Genomic DNA, 26896 nt, shown 5'->3' on the forward strand with positions numbered 1-26896 from the left:
ATTCCTCCTCCACTACAAATAATTTGTCAGGTTAGTTCCAGAAGTCAGCTTCACCATAGTAGAAGTCTATGGGGGAAACCCTGCCTGTTTGTTGTTGGTTGGTCTTCCCTTCCAAATATAAATGGAGTTGAACAATTGTCTTTTTTTAAAATGTTCTGAAAATGTATTCCCATATTTGTACATATGGATGTCATTTTTAAATTTTCATTGAGCCTAAAACTGGGGATGTGAGTGGAAGTTTGAGAATGCAAGAATCTGAACAAATGTAGAGCTAAGGAATTGATCCACCAGCCACTGAAGTTAGTGGAAGTATTCCCATTGGGCTTTGGACTGTGCCTCAAGTACATTGCAATAGCAGTTTATAATGAAAGTGCTGAGACCTTTAGGTAAAATATTGTTTGACTTTAAAACATTTTTGTTAAAATTCCTTCCATTTTTTGTGTAGTCAGGAAGTACCTTTTACTAACCTTGCTTAAATATAGAACTAAGAATAGGCCACAGGGGTCTCATGAGAAAATACCTGAACATCAATTGGTTAACACTGTGTGAAGTATTATCTGAAATGGAATTTTGGGAGAGTTAACAGAAGGGCAGGTTTCTGTCTGTAAAGATATTTTCTTCTTTCCCTCTATTAAAAATGAAACGAGCTCTATGGCCAAGCTCCCCTCAGTATTTTTCTTCTATATCTTTTCTGTCAATATTCACCGATGCTCATGGAGTGTCTGTCCTTGCTTTGAAGTCTGTCCTCCCCTATCCTGGTCTGCATCTCGAATTGACAAATCTAATATCTGTGTGGAACAGAACAGATAATTAATAAAGATTGTGTGAATATACAGCTTCAAAGAAAAGAAATGGACAAATAAGACATTTTACATTTCAACTTGAACTCTTCAGCGTTAGCAGTCGGATTTAAAAGAACACTGTCAAGTTAAAAATCTTTCATTCTGAAAATATTTTACTTAACTGTTGGTACAAGTAACACATGGGCATATAAAAACCGAGATGGGAGAAAAATATTTTCCTTTGTTTATAAACTTTATGTAGTCATTTTCACTGTTTCCTCTGTATGGTTTCACTTTTAGAAAAATCTTGTGAAATAAACTGATTTGGGTAGAGGTAGGCCCTTAAACAAAAAGAGATACTAATACTGACATTCTCATGTTAACTCTAAAACTCTAAGCTTCTTTAAAGGGGACAACTAAGCACAGATACCTTCCAATTATACTTTTAAAGGGGATTTGTTCTTTCAGGTATTAAACGATTCCACAAGATGTTTGCAAAAGCAACAAAAAAATTTGTGAGAGAGACTGACACTGGCGGTGACTTGATCCCTGTATCCCGCTTGAATGACTCAGATAAATTACAGCTTCTGAACTTAGTAACAAAGAAGAAGAAATTGTGGTGCTGGCAGAAACCGAAGTACCATTTCTTGACAGTCACGCTGAATGATGTGCTTACTGAAGACAAACCTATAAAACCAGGTAAAACTATACTTGTATGACATTACAGTAGATAAGAAGAATGCAAAGTACAATCTGTTCTAACCATTATTAAAGAAAGTTCTTACAGCATGTTACTGCAGGGTTTCTTTTGGCTCTGAAATATTCAGCACTTTTAAATATGAAATGGTTTGATCTTTTCTATACTTGACTTGTCATTTAGTTAATAACAATACTAATAAAATGTTAGTTAAAAAGTGAAATGCCTTGTCCAGTGAGAGTAGTGTGATTGAATGCTGGAGACTCCAAATGACAGTGTTGTTAAATTATATTATTTTATGGCTTGACATTCTGAAGAGCTCTTTCAGAGTCACTGTCAGGCTCCGGTGTGTGGTAATACTGTGCAGTCATAGTGCACTCTAGGTGAGAGCGCACTGTGATATGCTCAGCAGTTACCTCTTGCCCCTCCACGGTGAGGTGAGATGCATCTCATAATCCTCAAGTCCTGGGGCAAATGATGAATTTGGGGCAAATCAGTCTTGCCGGCTGTCTGCGCTTTTTATAATACATTTTTTTAAAATGTTTGTTTCAGATGTGGAGAACAAGATTGTACATTGATCCCCAAAACAGAAACAGCGCAGGTAGCAGGAATGCAAGCTTTCTCACAGGCCCCCCCAATATTTATCAACCCTGACTTGGAAAGTCCAGCTCCAATTGTATACAAGGGAGAGCTCAGTCTTCCTGTCTGCTTATTCCTTGGCATCTCTGCCAAAACTGAAGACCTTTGGTCACAGGTGACTAAACGTAGATTTGATTGAGTGACCAGCAAGTGAAGGAGTCTGGGCCTGATTCTGATACTGGTTTATGCTAATGTGTACCAATGAAAATCTGCTGGGGGGTAGCAACAGTGGAAGTGCTTGTGTAGACAGAGCTCAGGCATTTTTATCCCCATGTCGTCATCTCCTGTGTGGAGTGTCTGTACTTGTGTTTCCTCGAGTTGTTCCCACCATTGAGTTACACCATTTCTAGACTAACATTGGAAAGGGTAATAGCATGGACAAGGTCAGTATCTCTAGGCAGATATGACTGTCCAATATAAGTAATCTGGAGTGATCTGTGTTTATAACTTGCACATAAAATTGGGAACTGTTGAGTTCTGTGCCTAGAGTGTGTTATGTTTTTGGCATAGAGGCCATGATCCAAAGCCCATTTAAATCAATGGGAGCCTTTCCATTGGCTTCAGTGGGTTTTGGCTCAGGCCCTGATAAGACAAACCAAGATAATGGAAAATAAAAAGCTGAAAACATAGGTAGTTGAGTTGTGTATTAATTCTGTGTATGGCAGGAAAAAATCTCTAGGGTACTTTATAAACCTCTCATAGGATTTGAACTCAATACTATAATCATCATACATTTCCTTAAAATGCCAAAATGAAAAATAGTAAATAAGGGTTGTAGGCCAGTTAACTCTTCTATGTGACTTTATTTACCTGTTTATATTTTCCACAAGCTTCTATTTTTCAATCACATCCTGCTACTGTTTCAGGATCTATTGTTTTCAAGTCTGCATTAATCATTTTTTTTATTGTGGTTTTTTTCCAAGTTGTTGTTGAGTCTGACTTTGTGAAATATGAGGGGAAATTTGAAGACTTTGTCAGAGGAAGTATTGAAACTTCATTTGGAAAGATCAACCTGGGTGCTGGAGGAAAAGGCTTTGTAGAAAGCCAGTCTTCATTTGGAAACCTAAAAAAGCAGGAGGCTGATTTGCAGCAGCTTATGAAAGACCTCAAGGGAAGGTATGAGGGTTTATTTTTTGCCATCCATGTAAAGTTTTTAAAAAGGAAGAATGAAGATATTTTAAAAATATCTTCAAGTGGCTTATTTTTACACTGAATTTACATGTTTAACTTGGTGCCAAATCCTCCCTCTGTGGGCTCTGTGTGGGTGCAGGGATCTGCTTGTTTTGTGGTTGGTGCAGGATTGGAGCCTGAGTTTAGACAGGTTGTAATCAGTGGGAGTAATGAACCATGGGAGAGGAAAAGGGAATGCCAAAGATATGGAATAGAATCAGGCAGTTTCTTGGGTTGTAAGTCTTGTGTAAGGATTGTCAGTCTTGATGGATCCAGTAAGAATACTTTTCTTTTAATGTATATTGATTGTTTACAAACTAGAACATTTGAGGATTTTCTTCACCAGATGTCTAGTGCAAATGCTCATGGAAACCAAACTTCAAATACCCAGTATTCTAGTAAGCAAGCTTTAAAATCCGTTCTCTGAGTGTTCACGCTAGTAAAACTTGATTGCACAAATTTAATAGGCATGAAATACAAAAGGAAAGAAACATGTCAACAATAACTCATTTAAAAATTAAATGAATAATCAAAGAAAACATTTTACAGCACTTTCCTATCACTAATACAAACTCACTTATAACCTGAGAAAAATAGACTTCTGAAGTCAGGGGCTCAGTTCCATAATGTACAGAGCACCTCCTGCCAATCTCTGCGTGCCCCGAAATCCCATATAAGGGCCTCATACTACAATGAGTTGTCCATGGACAGACCCCTTCGTGGAACCCAACTTACTTCAGTGGGAATCTTGTGCCCTTTGCCTTGCAGGATTGGGGCATGAATCATATGGGAGTCGAGGGTACTCAGCATGTGGTAGGATCAAGCCCTTAATCTATCGGATTCAGTGTAACATACTTTAACAACCGTTGCTAATGCTCTGATGATGATGAGAGGTGGCAGGTGTAGAAATGAGATGGAAGAATTAGTTTTTTCGCTAGCTGCATAATAGTTGTCTAAAGCTCTGTACATTTCCTTTAAACAGATGTTCTAAAAGTAATCAATTTCTCACAGTAACAATTGCCTGCTGTTCTACTTGTCATGAGTCTTTACAAACAGCCATCAAACTTGCTCTGCTGAAAGGCACCTTATTACTTTCCTAGTAAATTTCCTGATTAAAAACATAAATATCATGGCAAATGTGTGTGCCATGATTCAAAAATGAATTTATATATAGTATAAAGAAAAATCTCAAGATTTAGAGTAGATAGCATGACAGTGACACACTAGATCATGCCTAGTATCCGCTGGAAAAGATGAGTTTTGAAAAAGCTAGTTAGCTGCTCCATTAGAACAGGCAACTCTCCCATAGCAAATGGAAATGTTCTGAAGTTAATCCAATGTCTGTGGGCTCACAATCTTCACAGTAATTAAACCGCATTTACAAACATTATCTGTATTCCACTTGGGATGGTCATAAAGTAGACACCAATCTGTGAATATCTAAAATGAAAATTAAGATCCCAATGATAGACCTCATGTTTGTACATGTAGTGTATTAAATTAATACAAGCCCTAATCTAGTAAAAATATATATTTGGCTTCTGAAGTGTGGGAACGCACATGGGACTGCAGAATCCTTGGTTTGTTAGACTCAGAAACCAGTTATTGAGGCCCTTAATTTTCTGAAGATAATATGCTCTGTATATGAGTCTCACTGGATTGTTTATGCAGATTTTGCACTGGAAGTATGCCAGTGCAATATGCCTGCATTGCACCCAAGCATCTGGCTCATTTTCTCTAGAAAAGACACTTCATAATTTATTAACGCTTATGATACAAAATATATTGCCAATATTCCAGCCAGTCCTAGTTTCACTAGGAGTTGGGAGATTACAGAACAAGATTAATTTGCAGTTTTTCCTGTGACCCTGGTCATAGAATATCAGGGTTGGAGGGGACCTCAGGAGGTCATAAGCAGTATGGCCCGTAGAATTTACCATACTGAGGCTGTGGCAGTTCTTTTAAAATTGAAATTTCCTGTATTTGTATGTTAGTTATTTCATGATGTGACACACATTTCTCTTCAGCATCTACCTATTATCTTGCTCATAGAACATTAGGTGATCACATTAAGAAACACTGGTGACCTTCAAACTGAGGATTTGATTTTAAGCATGTTTACTTGATTTCACCTAATAAAATGACTGTTATCCAGGTTTGCTGGATCTGTAATTATTTTGTTCATTTTTAATGTATATTCTAATTATGTTTCTTTGCAAAAATGCAGTACTTGTTTTGCATTACTTGAATTGTGATATAATTCAAAAGTTTAAATAAAGTTTAAAAAATAATTTGTCCTCAATGTACAGAATGTGATACTGTGCTGTGTGGTGTAAAATCAGCTTCCCTCCCCTTATATGTACCTTCTAGAGGAGAACCGGAGTGAAGCTCATAATTAAATTACAAAAACCTATGGTGTATCCCCTTTTTAGCAAGACTTTAACAGCTGAATGGTGTGGTGTAAGGTCCCGCGTAAGTAAAATATCATTACTTTTACAAAATATGCCACACAACATCTGTTAACATAATATGAAGTATCAAAATAATTAAAATTAAAATGCTCTTGTCAAATATATGAACAAAGCACATTTTGTGATACGTTATCCTTGCTCTTTTTTGCTGTGTTTGCTGAACTAAGTCGTTAATTCACAAAATGCAGTAATTCACTGTCTTGCAGCTGCTTAGGGTGAATAAATGAGGCTCTACTACTAATCAATTTGTTAGAAAATAAGATCAATCATAATTGTTGTTTTGTTTTATACCATCATAGACGTGTAGGACTGGAAGGGACCTCAATAGGTCATCTAGTCCAATCCCCTGCACTCAAGGCAGGACTAAGTAATAGTGCTAGACCGTCCCTGACAGGTGTTTGTCTAATCTGTTCTTAAAAACCTCCAATGAGGGAGATTCCACAACCTCCCTAGGCAATTTGTTCCAAAGTGATTAATCGCCCTGACAGGAAGTTTCTCCTAATGTCCAACCTAAACCCCCCCTTGCTGCAATTCAAGCCCATTGCTGCTTGTCCCATCCTCAGAGGTTAACAAGAACAATTTTTCACCCTCCTCTTTGTAACAACCTTTTATGTACTTGAAAACTGTTATGATGTCCCCTCTGTCTTCTCTTCTCCAGGCTAAACAAACCTAATTTTTTCAATTTTTTTTTTCTTCATAGGTCGTTTTCTAGACCTTCAATCATTTTTGTTGCTCTTCTCTGGACTTTCTCCAATTTGTCCACATCCTTCCTGAAATGTGGTGCCCAGAACTGGACACAATACTCCAGCTGAGGCCTAATCAGTGTGGAGTAGAGTGGAAGAATTACTTGCTTCCAGCACTCCTGCTAATACATCCCAGAATGATGTCTACCCCCTTTTTTTTTTTTTTTTTTTTTTTTTTTTGCAACAGTGTTATGCTGTTGACTCATTTAGCTTGTGACCCGCTATAGCCCCCCAGATCCCTTTCTGTAGTACTCCTCTTTATGCAATCATTTCCCATTTTGTACATGTGCAATAGATTGTTCCTTCCTATTTACTTCGGACCATTTCTCCAGTTTGTTTAGATCATTTTGAATTTTAACCCTATCCTCCAAAGCACTCGCAACCCCTCCTAGTGTGGTATCGTCTGCAAACTTTATATATGTTCTGTCCATGTCATTATCTAAATCATTTATGAAGATATTTTAAAAGAACCAGGCCCAAATTGAAATATGTTCTGGTATACTCTACCTTAAAATTCACTTTATTGCTTATGCAGTGAGTTAATTAGCAGATAACATATATACATAAGCCTAAACTGAGTAATGGTGGGGGTTTTATTGCTGTTAATCTTGTCCTTCCTCCCCCCCACTTGTCAAGTAATGCATGAAGTTAAATTGTAATCTCATCAAGGCAGGGACTGTGTGTTTGTATTTGTTCTTTAAAGCACCTAACACGTTTTTGAGCACTGTTGAAATACTTAGAGGCTGGTAAGATACCTGGGCCAGTTATCTGTTCAGTGTCGATTTCAATCAGTAGTATTACATGGCTTAAGTGAACTCCTAAAATGTCACCACTCAGAATTGCATACAATCAGGGGTGTGTGTGTGTGTGTGTGTGTGTGTGTGTGTGTGTGTGTGTGTGTGTGTGTGTGTGTGTGTGTGTGTGTGAGAAAATGGAGTACGGGAAGTTGTATAGAAAATTCAGGAGCACTGTCCCCCTTTTGAACTCTCGTCCCCTAACGCCCCTACTCTACTTGCGCTACATTGATGACATCTTCATCATCTGGACCCATGGAAAAGAAGCCCTTGAGGAATTCCACCATGATTTCAATAATTTCCATCCCACCATCAACCTCAGCCTAGATCAATCCACACAAGCGGTCCATTTCCTGGACACTACTGTGCTAATAAGCGATGGTCACATAAATACCACCCTGTACCGGAAACCTACTGACCGCTACACTTACCTACATGCCTCCAGCTTCCATCCAGGACACACCACACGATCCATTGTCTACAGCCAAGCTCTAAGATATAACCGCATTTGCTCCAATCCCTCAGATAGAGACAAGCACCTACAAGATCTCTATCAAGCATTCTTAAAACTACAATACCCACCTGCTGAAGTGAAAAAACAGATTGACAGAGCCAGACGAGTACCCAGAAGTCACCTCCTACAAGACAGGGCCAACAAAGAAAATAACAGAACACCACTAGCTGTCACCTTCAGCCCCCAACTAAAACCTCTCCAGCGCATCATCAGAGATCTACAACCTATCCTGAAAGATGATCCTTTACTCTCACAGATCTTGGGAGACAGACCTGTCCTCGCTTACAGACAACCCCCCAACCTAAAGCAAATACTCACCAGCAACCACACATCATTGAACAAAAACACTGACCCAGGAACCTATCCTTGTAACAAAGCCCGATGCCAACTCTGTCCACATATCTATTCAAGTGACACCATCATAGGGCCTAATCACATCAGCCATACCATCTGTGGCTCGTTCACCTGCACATCTACCAATGTGATATATGCCATCATGTGCCAGCAATGCCCCTCTGCCATGTACATTGGCCAAACCGGACAGTCTCTACGCAAAAGAATTAATGGACACAAATCTGACATCAGGAATCATAATACTCAAAAACCAGTGGGAGAACACTTTAACCTGTCTGGCCATTCTTTGACAGACCTGCGGGTGGCTATCTTAAAACAGAAAAACTTCAAAAACAGACTCCAACGAGAGACTGCTGAGCTGGAATTGATATGCAAACTAGACACAATCAACTCAGGGCTAAATAGGGATTGGGAATGGCTGAGCCATTACAAACATTGAATCTATCTCCCCTTGTAAGTATTTTCACACTTGCTTCTTATCAAACTGTCTGTACTGAGCCATCTTGATTATCACTTCAAAAGTTTTTTTCCTCTTACTTAATTGGCCTCTCAGAGTTGGTAAGACAACTCCCACCTGTTCATGCTCTCTGTATGTGTGTGTATATATATCTCCTCAATATATGGTTCACTCTATATGCATCCGAAGAAGTGGGTTGTAGCCCACGAAAGCTTATGCTCTAATAAATTTGTTAGTCTCTAAGGTGCCACAAGTACTCCTGTTATTTTTGCGGATACAGACTAACCCGGCTGCTACTCTGAAACCTGTCATAAGTCTTTAGTACTCTCAGGGAAGATGTGGTATAGAGTAATTGCCTGGTGTCTCTTTAGGGGAACTGTGAAATACTGTATTTAAGGAGATTATAGTAAGTATTGTGTTTATGGTGTGATGGTAAGAAATCACTCGGAAAACTGATTTTAAATGGCTTAATAAAGGAACTAATATGGAACTGTGTTTGGTGGAATGTGACAGTGGATTAGACTGGTGTTCTCTGCTGTCTGACACCAGGCTATACAGACTTTTGTTCTGAGAAGGAATAAAGCTGTGCAAGAGTTGACATTGTAAAGTAGGAGGCAGTGTTTGAATAGAAGAAATAGGCTATTGTGCTTTATAAGTGAGGTGGAGAAGATTGAACAGACTAGCACATTTCTGTTGAGTAGGTCAGAGAAATGCGTTTTTATAAAGTGAAGAAGTAGATACATTTATTGGGGGGTGGGGGGCGGGATAGCATCCATTTGTGATTGGTACAGCTAGGAATCTGTTCACATATGGAAACGGTTCTTCAGCAGTGTGGGTGATTTAAAATGGTGAGCAGAAATATGTGGTGCTAGAAGATAGGAGGTTGCCCATCAGTGAGTGTGCCTAAGGGCCCAACGTTGCAAACCCTCTCTGTTTGGAACGCCCAGCAACTAGCTGAGTACTTAGCATAAAGAGTTTGCAGGATTGGGCCTTTCATCTCATTCCCCTGGAAAATCTAGGTAGGATTGGATGGAAGAGTGGTCCTAGCCCTCCTGAGGAAACTCTGGCTGCAGGGGACCTGAGGAGGCCACTCAGCTGGTGGCTCTAGGTTTGTTTCTCTAGATTTGTATCTGCCTGTCGTGCTCCTTCCTTTTATTGGCTTCTCTATTTTTCTCTTTGCTGCCTCTGTTCTGCAGCAGAGAGAGAGTATTCAGGGTAAATAGGAGCACTTTCTTATAATACAAGAAGAGGAGAACATCCAGTAAAATTGAAAGACAATGGGAGCAGGATCATGCCCACTGTCTTTCAAGTCAATGGGAGTTTTGCTGTTGACTTCATTGGGGGCAGGATCAGTCCAAGTAAGTTTAAAATTGATAAAAGCACGTTTTTATTACACAATGTATAATTAAACCATGGAACTCATTGCCATAGAACATCACTGAGTTTTATAAAAACTTTCACTTCATCTTTTAACTTACAACACACATACATACATTTACTTCAAATTCTGTATCTCTGATTTGAGGTATCCAGCATTTCAAATGTGTTTTATAATGTTTCTTTTGTAAGGCATTTCAGCTTACCTTTAAAGAGTTTGAAAAGGAATGCAGTGGAGTGATAGGAAGTTAACCCAGATCAATGATAATGCATGTAAAATAGAATGTGAAAGTGATTAGAAGAGTGATATGTTGCATACAATAAATAAGAGCATTAAAATACGATTTGTGAAATAAAAACTGCAACTCCATTTGTATGCATCCTCAGTCATTTAATCTAGCCCTTCCCGCGTCTCATGTTAACTATGCTCATAGTACAAGGCTAAGGTAAAACTGAGCGAATGAGGTGTCTTAGGCTTGGCCTATACTACAAAGTTAGGTCGACACAAGGCAGCTTATGTCGACCTATGTCAGTGTCTACACTACAGCCTTGCTCCCGCCGATGTAAGTGCCCTACTACACCAATATCATAACTCCACCTCCAGGAGAGGCGTAGGGCTTATGTCAGTGTAGTTAGGGTGACATGAACGCTGTTTCTTACATCAGCTGTTGGCTGTCTTGTCAATTTCAGGGCCGGGGAGCTCCCAGCTCCCCAGCCTGGCTGCTGTCAGGTCTCAACTACAAGACAGGCTTGGGCTGCCACTCAAGCTCCCCACCGGGAGCCCTGCTGCCCCCCAGGGTCCTGGGACTCCAGGTACAGATTTCTCCGCCGAAGGCAAGAAGCTCCCAGCAGGGAGCTGTGTGGAGCTGAGCGCCCTGGCTCTCACCCCCCCATACACACTTCCCCTCTTCAGTCGATGGAAGCGCTCCTGGTGTGGACTCACACCACAACAGAAGGAGGGTAGTGTGGACATCAGCCGCTGCAGTAATTACTGCAGTGCCTATAAGTGGACCTAACTTAGGTTGACTTAGGGCTGGTCTACACCCAGCCGCTAGTTCGGCGGCTGGGGATCGAAGTTCTGGGTTCGACTTATCGCGTCTGGTCTGGACGCGATAAGTCGAACCAGGAAGTGCTCGCCGTCGACTGCGGTACTCCAGCTCAGCGAGAGGAGTACCGCGGAGTCGACGGGGAGCCTGCCTGCCACGTGTGGACCGCGTCTGAACCGCGGTAAGTTCGAACTAAGGTATGTCGAATTCAGCTACATTATTAACGTAGCTGAATTTGCGTACCTTAGTTCGACTTGGGGGGTTAGTGTAGACCAAGCCTTAGATTGTAGTGTAGACTTGCCCTTAGTCATTGGAATTCTCTGATGCATGGTGGACACTGTCCCCCGCCTTTGCCTTGTTAGGTTGTGTCCTTGAAGATAATTAAGATAAGATGGCTATTCATTTACTTCACCTGATGAGGTTTATTAAACGTTTGATTTAGTTTTTTTTTTTTTTTTTTTTTTTCTTCCATCCAAAATAGCACAGTGTTCTCTAGGGCTCCAATCCTGCATTGTGATCCACGTGAGCAGTTGACAGCACCCCAGGACTTCAGCAATCTGCCCACGCAGATCACCATGCAGGACTGGGGGCTAAGATGTTTATATTATAGCTGTTTGAAAATAAACTGAGTGGTGTGTCTCTGTGGGAAGTCATTTAACTGTGTTGTCCTTAAGAGACTTGTTTCAAAATTAATCATTGCCATTATAGATATGTTTTTACACTCCCAATCCTGATCACATTAAAATCAGTGAGGACAGGAGGGAGGCCGCTAGTGTACGGGGACCATATTCAGGAAAGCATTTAGTGTATGTCCTGTTGGAGTCAATGGAATTGGGACCTGAGAATAGGAGGCTTCATTTTTGACACAGGACTCTTAGTTGGTTAGCTGTACTTCAGAGTCAAAGGGTATAAGAGGATTTGAGCCAGATTAACTCCATTGCAGTAGATGAAACTGAACTCTGCAGGGCCATTATTTTTAACAAAATTTAAGCAGGTTTTGAAGTACTTCTTGAGTTAGTACTATTTCTGGTACCAAATTAATCTGATTGTATTTTTCTACATTCTCTTTTCTTTTCCTATAACTGGATAGAATGGAGCATGTCCTGTAAGTTTGTAACCACCTAAAATAGGCACAAAATAGGTGGAATGAAAACAAGAGCGCCTGGGGGAAATGTTCTTGTGTTGCATCCCTGTTGGTCCTTATGTTGCCTCTTGCAAGTTCTTTGAAGCATGGACCCATCTTGCTGTAGATCTTCAAGATGCCTAGTACGCTTCTGAACACTGCATAAAGCTTAATTATAGTAGTAATAATATGGAAAGTGTAATCTCTGATAGTTACTATGCTGCTCAGTAGCCCCAGTTTTGCATGTCAGTGGGAGCTTCCAAGAACAGCGGTGTTTGTTGCCATGTGAAAATTCTTGGATTTCAGAGCCTGACCTTTCAGATATAAAACTAAGCTTTGTAAAAAAAAAAAAAAAAAAAAAGCCCCCAAAAATCTCAGGAATGTTTGGGTGCATTGTTTTATAATATATTTTTCCTCATCTGCACAATGTTTAGGGTTTCTAGACAGTTCTTTCTGAATGACTGAGCTTTCACAGAAACAGTTAGAGGTTTCTAAATTCCACACAGATCAAAAATTGTCTGAAGGTGTGGGGAGTTTTTTGGGGGGAGGGGTTCTTTTTTTGTTTTTTAAAGAAAATAAAAGAACCAAGCTGACTTCCATCTGATGTTGTGCTGTCTGTGTAACTTCTGAAGCTCCAGAAACTGGGGTGTCTAAACTTTTTTAATTGAAGGGGGGCGGGGAGGAAGAAGCTAGATTGGTTTAAATGAATCTGAGGCAGAACATGTCTTTGTATTGTATTTTCTGGGCATTATAGTTTAACCCCTCTGAATACCCCATTTACAGTAGAATGGAGAAGAGAGGATTAAATAACTCCTGTCAAGGATAGCAATCTTTTAATCTTTTAGCTATCTTGCTAGAGCTGTCTGTTAATAGAAGGTCTGACATCTCTTTTAGGAACCTCAGATGAGTATTTTGAAAAAGGTTGGTATAATTTACACATTTTAGTTGATGGAATACAGTTAAAAGTTCCTTTAACTTCACTGACAGGACTGAATCCTTTATCATAGACCCCAGAAGATGTGGTAATGAAGTATGTAATCATTTCTTAGAAAAATCTTGTGGTCTTTTGATATTTTTAGGGCACGATTCTGGTACCCTTTCTCATGTTGAATAGCATCTTACTTCAGTGGGACTTAAGGACATGCTTAAGTGCTTTGCTGAGTTGAGGTGATTTGCTAAATTGGGGACATATTAAGGTGCTACTCAACATGAGTAAAGGGGGCAGAATCGCTCCTCCCTCTTAATGTTCCTCCCCCCCCCCCCCAATCTTTTGAATATGACAGTTCTGGTAATTGATTTTTTAAAAATATATCCTTGACCTTCACAGGTGCATTGGAACTGACACGGAATAAAATCGGGGTATCCTTTTAGTCCACGCAAGAGCTTGAGGCTCAACAAATTCATGCTAGAAATAAAGCATGCATTTTTAATCGTGAGGGGTAATTAACCATTGAAACAACTTTCTAGGGACCGGAAGCATTCTCCATTTCTTGAAGTCCTTTTTAAGTCAAAACTGGATTTCCTTTCTAAAAGATGTATGCCATCACTGAAATAAAGTTATGGACTCAATACAGAAATGATTGGGTGAGGTTCTGTGACTTGTGTTATGCAGGAGGTCAGACTGGATGATTTTAACAGTCTCTTCTGTCCTTAAAATCTATGAAATGTTATCTACTTCCACCATGTAAAGTACTTGGTTAGTTGTGATCCCAGTTTACCAGCCATGAGTCTGACTAGACACTAAAACTGACTTATTAATAGCAAGATTAGAAAACGGAGGTAATTAGTTATTATAGGTGGGGTTGGGAGCATGACTTCTTATTAAGGTTGCCTGATAACGTCCTATTATAAGACCTGTTTTCAGTTGTTTATAACTTTGCCAAACTTTAACTGATTGGTCTGAAATTTTCCATGTTGGAGATCTGTCTCAAGCGGAATTTTTTTGAACATTTTTAGCCAAAACAGTTGCGTTGTTTCTGAGAACAAGGCTAAGGAAAAAGATCATCTTGTTTTGCCCATTTTAAAAAATTCTGGTGTCCTTTTCTTAGAAAAGTTGTAGTTGCCCCCATGCTTTGGAGCAGGGACTTGAAATTTGCAGGAGGGTGATCTTTGTGTCAAGGATGTGCCTTTTGCTATCCCCTGATAAAACTATCCAAGTTATAAGCTTTTGAAAAATTGCAGTTCAGACATGCTCAGTTGAGACTTGCTAGAGCATTACAGCTAAAATCTTGGAAGATTCTTTTCTCATTGAGCATGCTTGAACCTCTCGCAGCTACTAGTGTTGACCAGACCGTGCATGTACCATCAACACAGAGTGACATAGCATGGTCCAGCCATGGTCCAAAGTTGGACTGCCCCTGTAACGGCTGCTCTGTGCCAGGGTGGAGCCAGTCTCTCCTGTGCTCTCAATGATATCTCACCCCTGCTGGCACCCAGACAGCGTGGAGGAGGAAGCTGTCTGATTCAAATGCAGAGGGGACAAAATACCAAGCGGGGTGGGGCGGGGGAGGAAAAGGAGTAGATTGGGACAAGGAGATTGTTGGAGGTGGGACTGGGAGGCTGGGGAGGCAAATTAATTCTGGTATTTTCTAGCATTTGAGTGCTTGACTTTGCAACCTTAATAATTTTCTTTTAATGTGTTTTTTTTTTTTTTTTTTTTGCGTATAATTAGACATCCTTGTCTACTAGCCAATAATTTCAATCTTACACCCTTAGGCATGCCACTGGATGGACCACAAATATCTTTTTTTGGTACTTACTGCAGTCCTTATTTGGGAATTGGCTATTCTGTGACTCAGTTACTTCAATGGGGCTATGCTTGTTAGTCAGCAATAGACTCTGAAGCTAGTGGGGCAGATTCTCAGCTGGTGTAACTTGTCATAGCTCCGTTGAAGTCAGTGACAACTGACCCACCAGCTGAGGATATCCCCTTATGTTTGCAAGATCAGTTGATTTGTTTTCAAATCACAAAGGAGTCTTATATTTGTCTGAAGTTATTTGGCTTTGTTTTAAACAAAAAAATAACTAAACAATTGCCTTGACTGACATTTTTGCTGGAAATGATGAACCAAGAATTCACTAAATATTGTGGGATTTAAATTGTTCCAAACTGATAATTACAGTCGTGCTGCTACCAGATAACAAAAAAGAACATCATAATTTGAGGAGGATACTCATACTGAAACCATTCATACTTTACAATAAAAGCTTCTTACAAAGATTGCTGGGCATACAATTAAGAAGACTGTTTGTTGTTTTATCAGCTGCAGTGTTTATGCTATTAATACTTTTTTTTTTTTTTTTATTTCAGAACAATAAATCTAAACAATAATTTACTGCAACAAGTACTAGGAAGAAAACATGAGGTACTGTGTATCTTGACAGTAAAGATAGTAACAACTCAAAAGTGTTTGGTATCTGAACATATTCAGACAGAAGCAAAATATGGTGGCGTGGTGGGACTCCATACAAAAATTGTAAAGGTAAAAAACAAAACAACCCACCAACCATGCAGCACACACAAATATTTCTTCAACATCATTAGATGTCTTCAAAACCTCAGTTATGGTATTAAACAATAATTGAAAAAATTTCCACTTTTTTTTTTCCTCCTGATTTTGGACAAACCATATTATAACTGACCATATCCTGCCCTTGATTTAATAATTGATCTAATAGATCTGTTCCTTCTCTAACTGCTAGAGCTAAGCACATAATTGGCAGTGAACGTTATCGAATTAATTTAGCCCTTTTTCCTCCATATGAATTTTCTGAGAACAGATCAGTTTCCTCATATGTATTCATTATTTTAAAGTATTTGGCAATTTTTGTCAATATTTTAAACTGTATCTGTTGCAAATAGTTCTCCACAACTTGTGGACCACAAGTATTTGATACATTGTTTAGTTGTCACTGATCAGTAGAGTTCCCTAGTTAGTTGAGAGTGCAGGCTCTTCTGGTGTGAATCTCGAACCTGGTTTCCATGAATACTCTTGACCTGTGATTCAGTGTTAAAAGAAATGGCACATTAAAGGGGCAAGAGCACAGCTGAAGCCAATTCGTTTAAAAATTCAAGTGACTATTTGGAAACCAGGTTTTGCCATGTCACCCAGCTCCATGGAGTACTAGAATCCTAATTGTTTACCATTTTTCTTCAGGTGCATTACAAGTGCTTCTGAAATGACTGTCTAACAAACTGAGGCAAAATCATCCGAACTACCGACAAATCCCCACTGTAGGGGGATCCTCCACTGGCATAAAGCTGGCAGAGCTAGCTCTGCTAACCTGCTCCACCAGCTCTTGTGCTGCCTGGTTGTAAAGAGGGTGGGGATGAGCAGGAGGGGTGTCAGGATGGGTGGGCAGGGCGCAGCAGCAGTATGGCAAAGCGAGGACCAGTTTTCCACTGGTGTCATGGGACTTTACACCAGGAGCATAAGTGAAAGCTGCCCCCTGCACACGCTGGGGCTGGGAGGCTGAGGGTTGAGGAGCTGCTCTTGTCTCCTGCCACAGGGCAGAGCTCCGACACGGAGAGCTTTGCTGGCATAATTGTTCGCAGACATCTAATATCACATGTGATCTTGACTCGGGCTAGGGTGACCAGACAGCAAATGTGAAAAATTGGGACGGGGTGGGGGTAATAGGAGCCTATATAAGAAAAAGACCCCCAAAATCAGGACTGTCCCTATAAAATTGAGACATCTGGTCACCCTAACTCGGGCACAGTGGAGAATTGAGCTAATTCTTTTCCTAATCTAATTTATGGTGTTACCTTGAAGTTCATTTTGTGTGCAAGCTGCTCTGTACTTGAATCAAATAAACAGTGGATGAATATGTCCCTCAGGTTTCAGTGAGCGAAAATGGGAATGTGAGAAAGGATTCCAATGTGGTGTTAGAGATTCCTGCCCCCACCACGATTGCCTATGGCGTAATTGAACTGTATATAAAGCGTGATGGTCAGTTCGGTAAGTACGATGTCCATTTTCTTTTACATGTAGCTCTGATATGGAAAAGAGCCACCTCCTCAAGTAAAGCCTTTCATTCACCTGCAGGCTTACAGCACCTGGTTCTTCATTGCCCTGCATCTTGCATTGTCATTTACACCAGTGCAAAATGGGCATAAAATGCTGCTACTATACCTCTACCCCGATATAACGTGACCCGATATAACACGAATTCGGATATAACACGGTAAAGCAGTGCTCCGGGGGGGCGGGGCTGCACACTCTGGTGGATCAAAGCAAGTTCGATATAACATAGTTTCACCTATAATGCGGTAAGATTTTTTTGGCTCCCGAGGATAGCGTTATATCGAGGTAGAGGTGTATTTTGATTTAGTAGCATTTTATACACTCTTCGCACTCCCTTTTCACTATTATAAATAGCTACATAAGATGCAGGGCAACAGTCAATCAGATCCAGAATACGATACAGTCAATCAAATATTGTCTGTCTGTAAAACATTTGATTAGAAAAAATGATGAAGAAATAAATTGTGAGGCTGGTAGTTCATGAACTTTACTGATTTACATTCAAATTAATATAGATCAGCTCAGAAAAGTGACCCTAAAAATGTCCTTGCCATGTTCAGTCTTTGTCTCTTGGTTACTCAGATCAAATTCGCTGAGATTACAAGTAAAAATACATTGGGGTTGGGGATTTTGGTTTGGTTTGCTGGGTTTTTTGGTTTGTTGTTTTGTAACTCCCTGCTCTGGACATTCCATCTGGGCTCTTCCTTCTTATGGGTCTGGGATTTGTAGTGATGATCCACGTGAGGTTACTGATTATAATGTGCAAGAAGGAAAGAACCCAGGTTGGGTGTGCAGTGCAGGGAGTTAGAAAAGTTTAAGTGCATCCGAGATGAACTGTAGATGTCCTTAAGGTGCAATTGAAATGTAAATCTACAACGCATTTCATTTGGGTCTGTTACAGGAGATGATGACCAGCTGAAATCTAGACTGACTTTTGAATCTCCTGATGAGTTTGTAGGACTGGCAGTAATAATAATTTTTATTTTATTTTTTATTATTTGTAAACAAAATGTATTTGGCCTAAAGTCGTCGAGATGCGATGAACAGGAAAATTCCCTAAGGCTGTACATTTTATAGTCAATTTTCAGAAATGAACTGCATTTCCCAGTTAACTACACTGCTTGCTGTATCCGGTGTTAATAAGACAGGCTAACAATGTGTATTAAAATATTATTTAGTAAAAGTTTGTAGCTGGGAATCTCTCCCTGGGAATAGTGTGTGTGTGTGTGTGCATTCACTGATGTCTTTCTTCACTGCTGCCTGACCCTATTTTCATTTTAATTATCTAATCTTTCCATCTTCACAAACAACATATGTCTCATGTTGCCTTTATTTGTTGGACCTCATAAACAACATATGTCTAGTGTCTGGGTTTTTTTTTTTTTTTTTTTTTTTTTTTTTAAATATTTGTATTTGTTGTAGTTATCATCCATCCCTTCCCTTCCTTTCAGTGGGCAGGGAAACCAGTGGGACTAATTGCAGAGTAAGGTACTCTTCAGTAAGAGTAAGAGTGGAATTAATGTCTGGTTAGGAATAGAAGAATTACCATACTGGGTAAGACCAGAGGTCCATCTAGTCCAATGTCCTGCCTCTGATAGTGGCCAGTACCAGCTGCTTCAGAGGAACATGGCAGGATCCCATAATGGATGATAATTATGGAATAACCTGCACATGAGTTTTTTGTTTTGTTCTCATTTGTCAGTGGTTGGCTTATGCCCTAAGTGTGTCTGTCTGTCTGTCTGTCTGTCTGTCTGTCTGTCTCTCTCTCTCTCTCATTAAAATATATATACCTTGATATAATGCGACCCGATATAACTCGAATTCGGATATAACGCGGTAAAGCAGTGCTCCAGGGGGGAGGGGCTGCGCACTCCAGTGGATTAAAGCAAGTTCAATATAACGCGGTTTCACCTATAATGCAGTAAGATTTTTTTTGGCTCCTGAGGACAGCGTTATATTGAGGTAGAGGTGTGTGTATATATAAATAAAAACATGACGACGGAGGGTCTTAGCTATAAAAATGTCTAATCCTTCTCTGAATCCTGCTGAACCCTTTACCACAGTGATTTTGTGTGTCTCTGTGTGTTCCACAGGTTAATTATGCACTGAATGTAAAAACTCTTTTAAAGGGTTTAATTTTTTGTTTTTTTGCCTTTTGATTTCATTATGTCCCCTTGTTCTTGTGTTACGAGAGAGGATAAATAGTAGCACCTGGCTGATTTGCTTTGTACCATTCATTGTTTTATATATCTTTGACATGTCTCCCCTTAATCATCTTAATCTCTCTGCTTCTCATCATTTTCATTGCCCATCTCTGGATCTCTTCTGTTTCTACCAGCATGTTTGAGATAAGGTGACAAGAACTGATCACTGTGTTCTAGGAGAGGGTGCAGCATTGATTTTATATAATGGCATTATGATATTTTGACTTTCCAATCCTCCCTGCCCTCACCCCCACCTCTATAAAGGGTCATGCAAATGTAATGTGCTATAAAAATAATGAACAATAGTAACAATACAAACTTTCATAGCCTTGTTTGCTTTTGAATCCAGATCTGTTATGGGATTTGACAGTTGTGACTACCTCACTTATTTTCACATGATGCTGTGTATGTATTTCAGTCACTGGCCTCATTCTCCCATAAAGGGCAGTTAGTGTGTGATGTGGGGTTTTGTTTTGTTTTGTTTTTTTGTGATAGCTTCTCCCTTCAGTTGTGCGTATGTAAATCTCATTAACAGTAATGGAAGTAACACAAGCACATTGAGACAAGACTATACTCCTTAGTCAGTAATGCCTTGGCTGCTGCCCTTGCTGGGAAAGGCTTTTATTTGTGTTAATCTTTCTGTTCCTCTAGAACTTGCTTTCCTCTTTACGTTGTTTTACAGGTGACAGCAGCTTTCTGAAAGATTGCTACAGAAAGAGGGGAAAAAAGCAGAGATTTCTTTTCCCCCTCGCCCTTTGAAATACCTGTTTACTTTTGGACTTTCCTCTCTGTCACATACTATTTTAAAACGGACTTCCTTTTTTTCGTCTACCCATTTGTTTTGCTACAAAATGCCATGGATAGTATATGGTTCAATATCTTTTTGGGCCGTTAAATTTTGTAATAACATACAGGGTCTTGGATTAGTTTACATATATTATTCTTTAGGGCATGGCCTAATGGTCTGAGCATAGGTCTGGAAGTTACAAACTTGTACATTCTAATCCTGGCTCTGACAGTGGCTCCCTTTGTGTCCTTAATCTCTGCCTCGGTTTCCCCATCTGTAAAATGAAACTTGCTTAACTCTCAGTGTAATTACTGTTTGTGAAGAACTGTAAAGCTGAACATTGATGGGTAGACAGTACTCTGTTTCTAGCAATAGTCTTCTATATGATGAGCCAGATTGTACCCTCTGAATTGAGTGGAGAAGGGATCCTCAGCACACGAATGTCCCCTCTCCTTCACAGAAGGGTGGATCAGTGCCTTCTGTGGCACTTCTCCCACCTCCTTTCCAGTACCCCATATAGAAATCTGGCTGGGGACAGGGAGGTGGCAACCCGACATTGGGTGGGGTAAAGGATGCACATCAGCCCATCGTGAACTCACAGAGACTAGACAGGAAACGTAATGCAGCTCAAAGCTGTATTTCCTTTCCCAGGGAGTCTCCTCCACAGTGGGTGTCTCCCTTGAAGAGTTGTTCTGGAAGCATCCATGGCCAGAGGAAGACCCTAGTGATGCAACTCTGGGGGAGCCAGGCTGCTACTGAGCTGGCATGGACCTGGCCTCCCACTGATCTATGGGGCTTAGGGATGGACTTGCAGCCTTCCAAAAGCAGGGAAGCCCACTGATAGAAGGACCAGGGCAAAGCTCTGAGGGATGCTCATGGAGTTTTTCTGACCTGTAGCTCTTTCACGGGGATTTCCTACAGGAAGGGGTGATCTGGGCCACTGTATATAACATCTAGTAGTTTATAGATAATGTGAGACATCTATAGATCCTTCCTTCATATACAGTATGCAGGTTTTCATTGTCCACAAGGAGCATTGCTGTTCTAATTTAGCAGGTTGCTTCTTTTCTTGGTATTTGCTGAACAGATTATTAAATGCATCCACAAAATCTTGTCTCAAGTTCTGTAGTTAGTACCTATTTACATCAAGGCAGATCTGTGCACAGCACTGTTCTAAACCTGCAACAACATATAATGTACAGTAGTTCATGTAGACAGTGACTGTTAACCATTTTTTTCCAGCTACAAGAAATTGGATACATAGCCTTCCTGAGTCCATGTTTCTAACGCCTACATTGAAAGTACTATCATTAATATTTGCTTCTGTACACTCATGTGGTTTTATTTATTTATTTATTCACTTGTTTCTAATACAGAATTCTGCCTGCTAGATGAGCAAGAAGGAGGTTTTGAAAGAGAAAACACAGAAGGCTCATCTTATCCATATTCTTTACCGTTTAGAGACTCTTCCTTTCTATATCAGCCAGACGCTGTGGATAGTGACAGGCACTCTGGAGATAGAAACATCATTCCCAGTGGTGCTTCCTTAAGTGTACTGAAACAAGGTATTACCAGAAACTATTTATTTAATTACACTACAGAGTCTTAAGCAAGATAACAGAAGGAGGTATTCTTCCAAAATAGTACATAGAAATTAAGCTGTCCTGTTTTAATAGCCACTAGCAATAACTCCGTGGTGATCACTTAAAAAAAACAGGAAGATATGGTACTTCTGGAATGAATATATATCTCCTAGGAACATATTGTTACCCTTTGTCATAAATATAACCTTATACAATTTTGGTTTTGCATCAGTTTTGTTATATCCCTGCTAAACTGCACAAGATTAATAATTTATGTTGGCACTGAAAAATGTTCATTGAGAATATTTGACACATGATGTGAAAACATTATCTTAGTAAAGCTTCTCGGGGAAGGTTATTTGACATCTCCAGAAATACAAAGTTGCTGTTTTTTCTTCCTGAACCTCTCTGAGTTCTGAGAAACCTGGAAAAAATCAGAGTTGAACACTAGGACTAAACTCAGATGTGAGCTAAATGGCAGTGTGAATTACATGTTGGTAAATTGATTTAAGTGGCTAGGGAGTGGAAGGGTATGGTTGTACCAAGAAAAATAACAAACAGGAAGGAGTAAGAAGGTGTAAAATAAAGGAGGCCCCATCCCCCTTTATATTACCTCCTGTCAGTTCCTCCTGTAGTCCTGCCTTTACACCCACTTCCACATTCCAAGGTGTGATTTACCAGTTGTCACCTCTGAATTTGGCCCTGAGTTCACAGTTTAGTCAGTAAATTAATTGACCAAAATAGCCATTTTATTGTACTAGAATAAATCCTATTCTTCTCTAGTGTAGACTTGCTTAAGAGAAATAAATCTATCTCTTTGTAGGGATAACATTTTTTTGTGAAGGACTCTGTGTTGCACTGTTCTTTCTTAATACCCTCTGTGCCTGTCTTAGTTAAAGAATTGTCATTCGGTTTCTTTTTGATTAACCTACCCTATTCATTGAAATGCTTTCCAAAACTTTTATATTGGAATAATTTGGGGCAGGTATTTGACCCATCCCACTTTTCCTCCCATCATGCTGTTCTAGTATTTGTATAATTATTTGGTTGAACCATATGTAGAGACACTACCTATAGTAAAATTGTTTTTCAATATCTTATAATTATTGATGTGAAATAGGCATCTTTAAAGATCATTTGTTTGTTGACAAGTGTTACATGTAGTGGTATGGCTTTAAAAGTAACATCAGGCATCCTCAGGGATAAAAAAACCCAAGCCCTAAAGTTCTGTTGACTGGAACTCACAGCTGGAATGTTGATGATTTGCTACTCATAAAACATCTTGGCTTAATGCCATGTTTGCATTGCAGGAAAAGGAATCTAATAAACTGTAGTTGAGTTTCTAAACTACATACTGTAATAGATTAAATATTATGTAAAACAGAGAGATCCTCTTGAAGCTAATTAAACATATGTTTTTTTGGTCAAAGGCGAAAGAGGTGTAAATCATGTAAAGCCTGTGATGAAATATATGAGGACAGTAAGAAATAGTGTTACTGTCTGAGATTTTAATTTGAAGTATGAACAATACCATCAGCCTTAGTTATTCATGATGTTTTACCGTAACATGAAGCAGTTCAGGAATAAAATATTCTGGTTGAGAAGTAAGACTACTTGGTTCTAAAAACGAACATCCTATTGGGAATCATGAACAGCTTTCATGTGAAAAACAGTATAAAATATTGAAATCTTAAAACTGAATATTGATTCCTAATAACAGTATTTATTTTTCTCTCAGTTTGCACTGACACTTCATTAATTTGCAAAGGTCATTAGGACAAATTTGGTTACAGGTGTGTTTTTTACTAACATTTCATTATGAATTCTAGAGATTAGTGGTTAATTACAGAATTTTAATTGCATATACTGGCATTTGTAAGAGTCATAAGTTTTTAACATTGTGTTTCTTTCTTGGAAAGATCTGTTGCTGTTAAAGATGCAGTTCCAACCCTTTGTGAAGCTTCCAGAAGACAAGCAAGGAGCTTTAAATAAAATATTTTATGAGCTCTTGCATCATGAAGAAATGGTGACTGCACTGGAGGAGGTGGTAAGAGGATGGAACTTTTTTTTCCTTCTAAAAATAACATTAAAAATAGAGCTAACACGTCCCTCTATTCAAACACTTCTTTTATAAGTATTAACAAGTTTTTTGTTGATTTCAGTGAGAGGAAGATCAGGGCTTGTTTCTCTGTCTAGTTTAAAATGTGAGAACCTAATAATGTTGTATCTTTTCCTCTTTCCAGTTAGATAGTATTTGCACAGGAGAGGAGCCAGATTTCACGGACCTGAAGGAATTGAAACCTCCACAGCAGCAAAACATAACCGACTTCTTGCAGCTGGTCGGGTACAGTTTACAGAATGAGCTGTTGTTGCAGAAAGACCAACTTCATTATAAGGGACTCTTCTCAGCTGCTCACATCCTGATCAGTGCAGTGGCAGGTACAATGGAGATAGTTGCAGCTTTCCCACTTAAACTCCTCTTTTGTGTACAGCAGGAATTTTTATTTTGTAGGTAAATTGTAACAGCTGGGTAGCGTCAGTACATGTATTGATTTCGGTTTCAGTTTTATGGGGCTAGGGTGGATAGAGAAGAAAGCACTTTATGATTCAGGCTAAGAATTAAATTCAAACCCCCTTCACTGCATATTTTACAAGTAAAATGTAACATTCCCTGGAAATCATTTGGTTTGAGTTTTCATTGAAGCCAAACCTTTTCACTCAGTTTTGTAAATGAATTCCTGTTCTCATTGTGCAATCAGAATCCTTCATATCTAGTGTCTCAGGGTTACAAGGAAGCCAGCACCTACAATGCATTTGCTGAATGTGTGGCTTATGTTAAAGTACATACCATATTTAGCAAAAATACTTTAACATGTAGATCTGTAATTAGAGGGTTATTTTGCTGCCACAGAAAAAGGAAATTAAACATAAATGTAAATGAATGCCACCCTCACAATGAAATTGGCACTATAGTATTAATTAAAAGCCACCTGCAAATCCAACTTTTTCTCATAAAAATCTTCATTCCATTAAGGCAGGTGTTGAGAGGCAGTGAAGTGTGGTATTGGGTAAATATGTAGCACTGTACAGTGGAAGGTCAGTTTCCATGCAACTGTACATGGCACCAGTTTATGGAAGATAAGAGACATTTTGAAAGCGTGATCCAGTTGCAGAGATTCAAAAGAAATTGAACAAAACAGACCCACTGATGATACTTGTCAGACTCTATTAAAAGTAATGTACAGTTAATGAAATGTAACCTGGCTCTGGACGTATCTAGATCTGACATTCATGTATACCTGAAGCAGTATCAGTAACCAGAAAGCTGCTTTGTAGCTGTTTTCCATTGGGAATTATAATGATATGGATTGTACAGTCTGTGTCTCATATTAATGTTGGGGCAGGGACCCTGTCTTTCTTTAGGCCCAAATCCTCTGTCCAGCACCCAGACCGAATACCATGTCTGGCACTAGGATAGGCAGGAGACAAGGAGAGAAATTCTCCTACCCAGGCTGGAAAGCTGCCTTTAGCACCCAAAGGCTTACATGGCCCTCCTGGCTCCACCCCTCTGCCAACCTACTTGCACTGCCCGGTATGCTGCTGCTCAGGGAGTTCACGCAGAACAGGACTTTGCAACACATGGAGAATGTACACAGTGCAGCTCCTAGTATCCATTTCCCCCCACATAGTCTCAAAGGTTGTAAGGCCAGAAGGGACCATCATGATCATCTAGTCTGACCCCCTGCACCGTCCAGGCCATAGAACCTTGACCACCCACTCCTGTAATAGACCCCTAATCTCTGGCTGAGTTACTGAAGTCCTCAAATCATGAGTTCAAGACTTCAAGTTACAGAGAACCCATTTGCACTAGTTTAGATCTGCAAGTGACCTGTGACCTATGCTGCAGAGGAAGGTGGAAAACCCCCCCAGAGTCTCTGCCAATCAGACCTGGGAGAAAATTCCTTCCCGACCTCAAATATGGCGATGAGTTAGACCCTGCGCATGTGGGCAAGACCCACCAGCCAGATAGCTGGGAAAGAATTTTCTGTAGTAACTCAGAGCCCTCCCCATCTAGTGTCCCATCACTAGCCCTTGAAGATATTTGCTGCTAGCAGTAGTAGATCAGCTACATGCCATTGTAGGCAATGTCATCAGACCATCCCTTCTATAAACTTATCAAGCTCAGTCTTGAAGCCAGTTAGGTTTTTTGCCCCCCACTGCTCCCCTTGGAAGGCTGCTTCGAGAGCCTGTACATGCACAAGGAAGGGGCTAGATTTGCCTCTTATGGATATGCAGCACAGAGCATGCTGACAGGGCTCAATAGAACACATGATAATTGCCTTCAGTGGTGGGTTTGTGTTGGTCTCCAGAGCACTTTATGCTAATCAGGACAGCACTCAAGAGAAGCAGTGGGTCTTGTCACTGCCCAGCAATGGAATTTTGTAACTCTGTGTGTAGGCTTTGTAGGAATGTATATGAACAAGCTGTCTCCTTTTTAGCAACCAGCCTGCTTTAGAGATCTAACTCTTCTCCTTTTTTATATCTCCTTCCTCAGAATTGTCTGACTACACACTGGCTCTGTTGCGTGCTTGCTGTGATATACAAATAATCCCTGCCTTGTGTTGTTTGGTAAGTAATCCAAAAGGGAGTGGACTACCTTAGTGTTTAGAGGTCAGTCCTGGTGACTGTGAGAAGTTTGTAGGCTCTGGCTGATTGTATCTGTCATTAAATAAAGGAGAGGTCAGAATATGCTACAAATTAAATCAGAACCTGAGCCCCCTGAGTTTTACTGCAGAGAGCAAAGTTGTATGATGTCAGAAACTGTACTCTCTGAAAATAGCTTTAACATCTCTTTCTGTCTATATAAATACAGCCTCATGTCGCTTCAGCTGATGGCACTTTGACACTGAGAGATCCTGCCCTGGCCCCTCTCACTGACACAGGAAGATTTCACATAGTGCAAAGGCTGTTCGCCCTATCAAACATTAACCTCGAAATGATGGAGTCTTCAGTGAAAGCTGTAACCATGAAAGAACCCAGCTTTTTCCCATTCATTCTTTATATTGCATTGTATGGATTTTATGCCTTAGGTGGGACCATCGGAGGAAAAAAGAAAAACCTAGAATAA

The 26896-nt window shown here is 39.9% G+C and overlaps 1 protein-coding gene across 1 annotated transcript; it reads left to right on the forward strand.

The window, feature by feature from the left end:
* The first annotated feature begins 1270 nt into the window (after nt 1-1270).
* On the forward strand, nt 1271-26896 carry GSDME (gasdermin E). Its single transcript, XM_065398420.1, has 9 exons — nt 1271-1481; nt 3042-3234; nt 15478-15649; nt 17008-17128; nt 21562-21750; nt 23688-23815; nt 24012-24207; nt 26324-26397; nt 26642-26896. Exons 1-9 carry the CDS (start codon nt 1271-1273, stop codon nt 26894-26896), a joined length of 1539 nt encoding a protein of 512 aa, XP_065254492.1.

The sequence above is a fragment of the Emys orbicularis genome, chromosome 2, assembly GCF_028017835.1.
Source record: "Emys orbicularis isolate rEmyOrb1 chromosome 2, rEmyOrb1.hap1, whole genome shotgun sequence".
Lineage (NCBI taxonomy): Eukaryota > Metazoa > Chordata > Testudines > Emydidae > Emys > Emys orbicularis.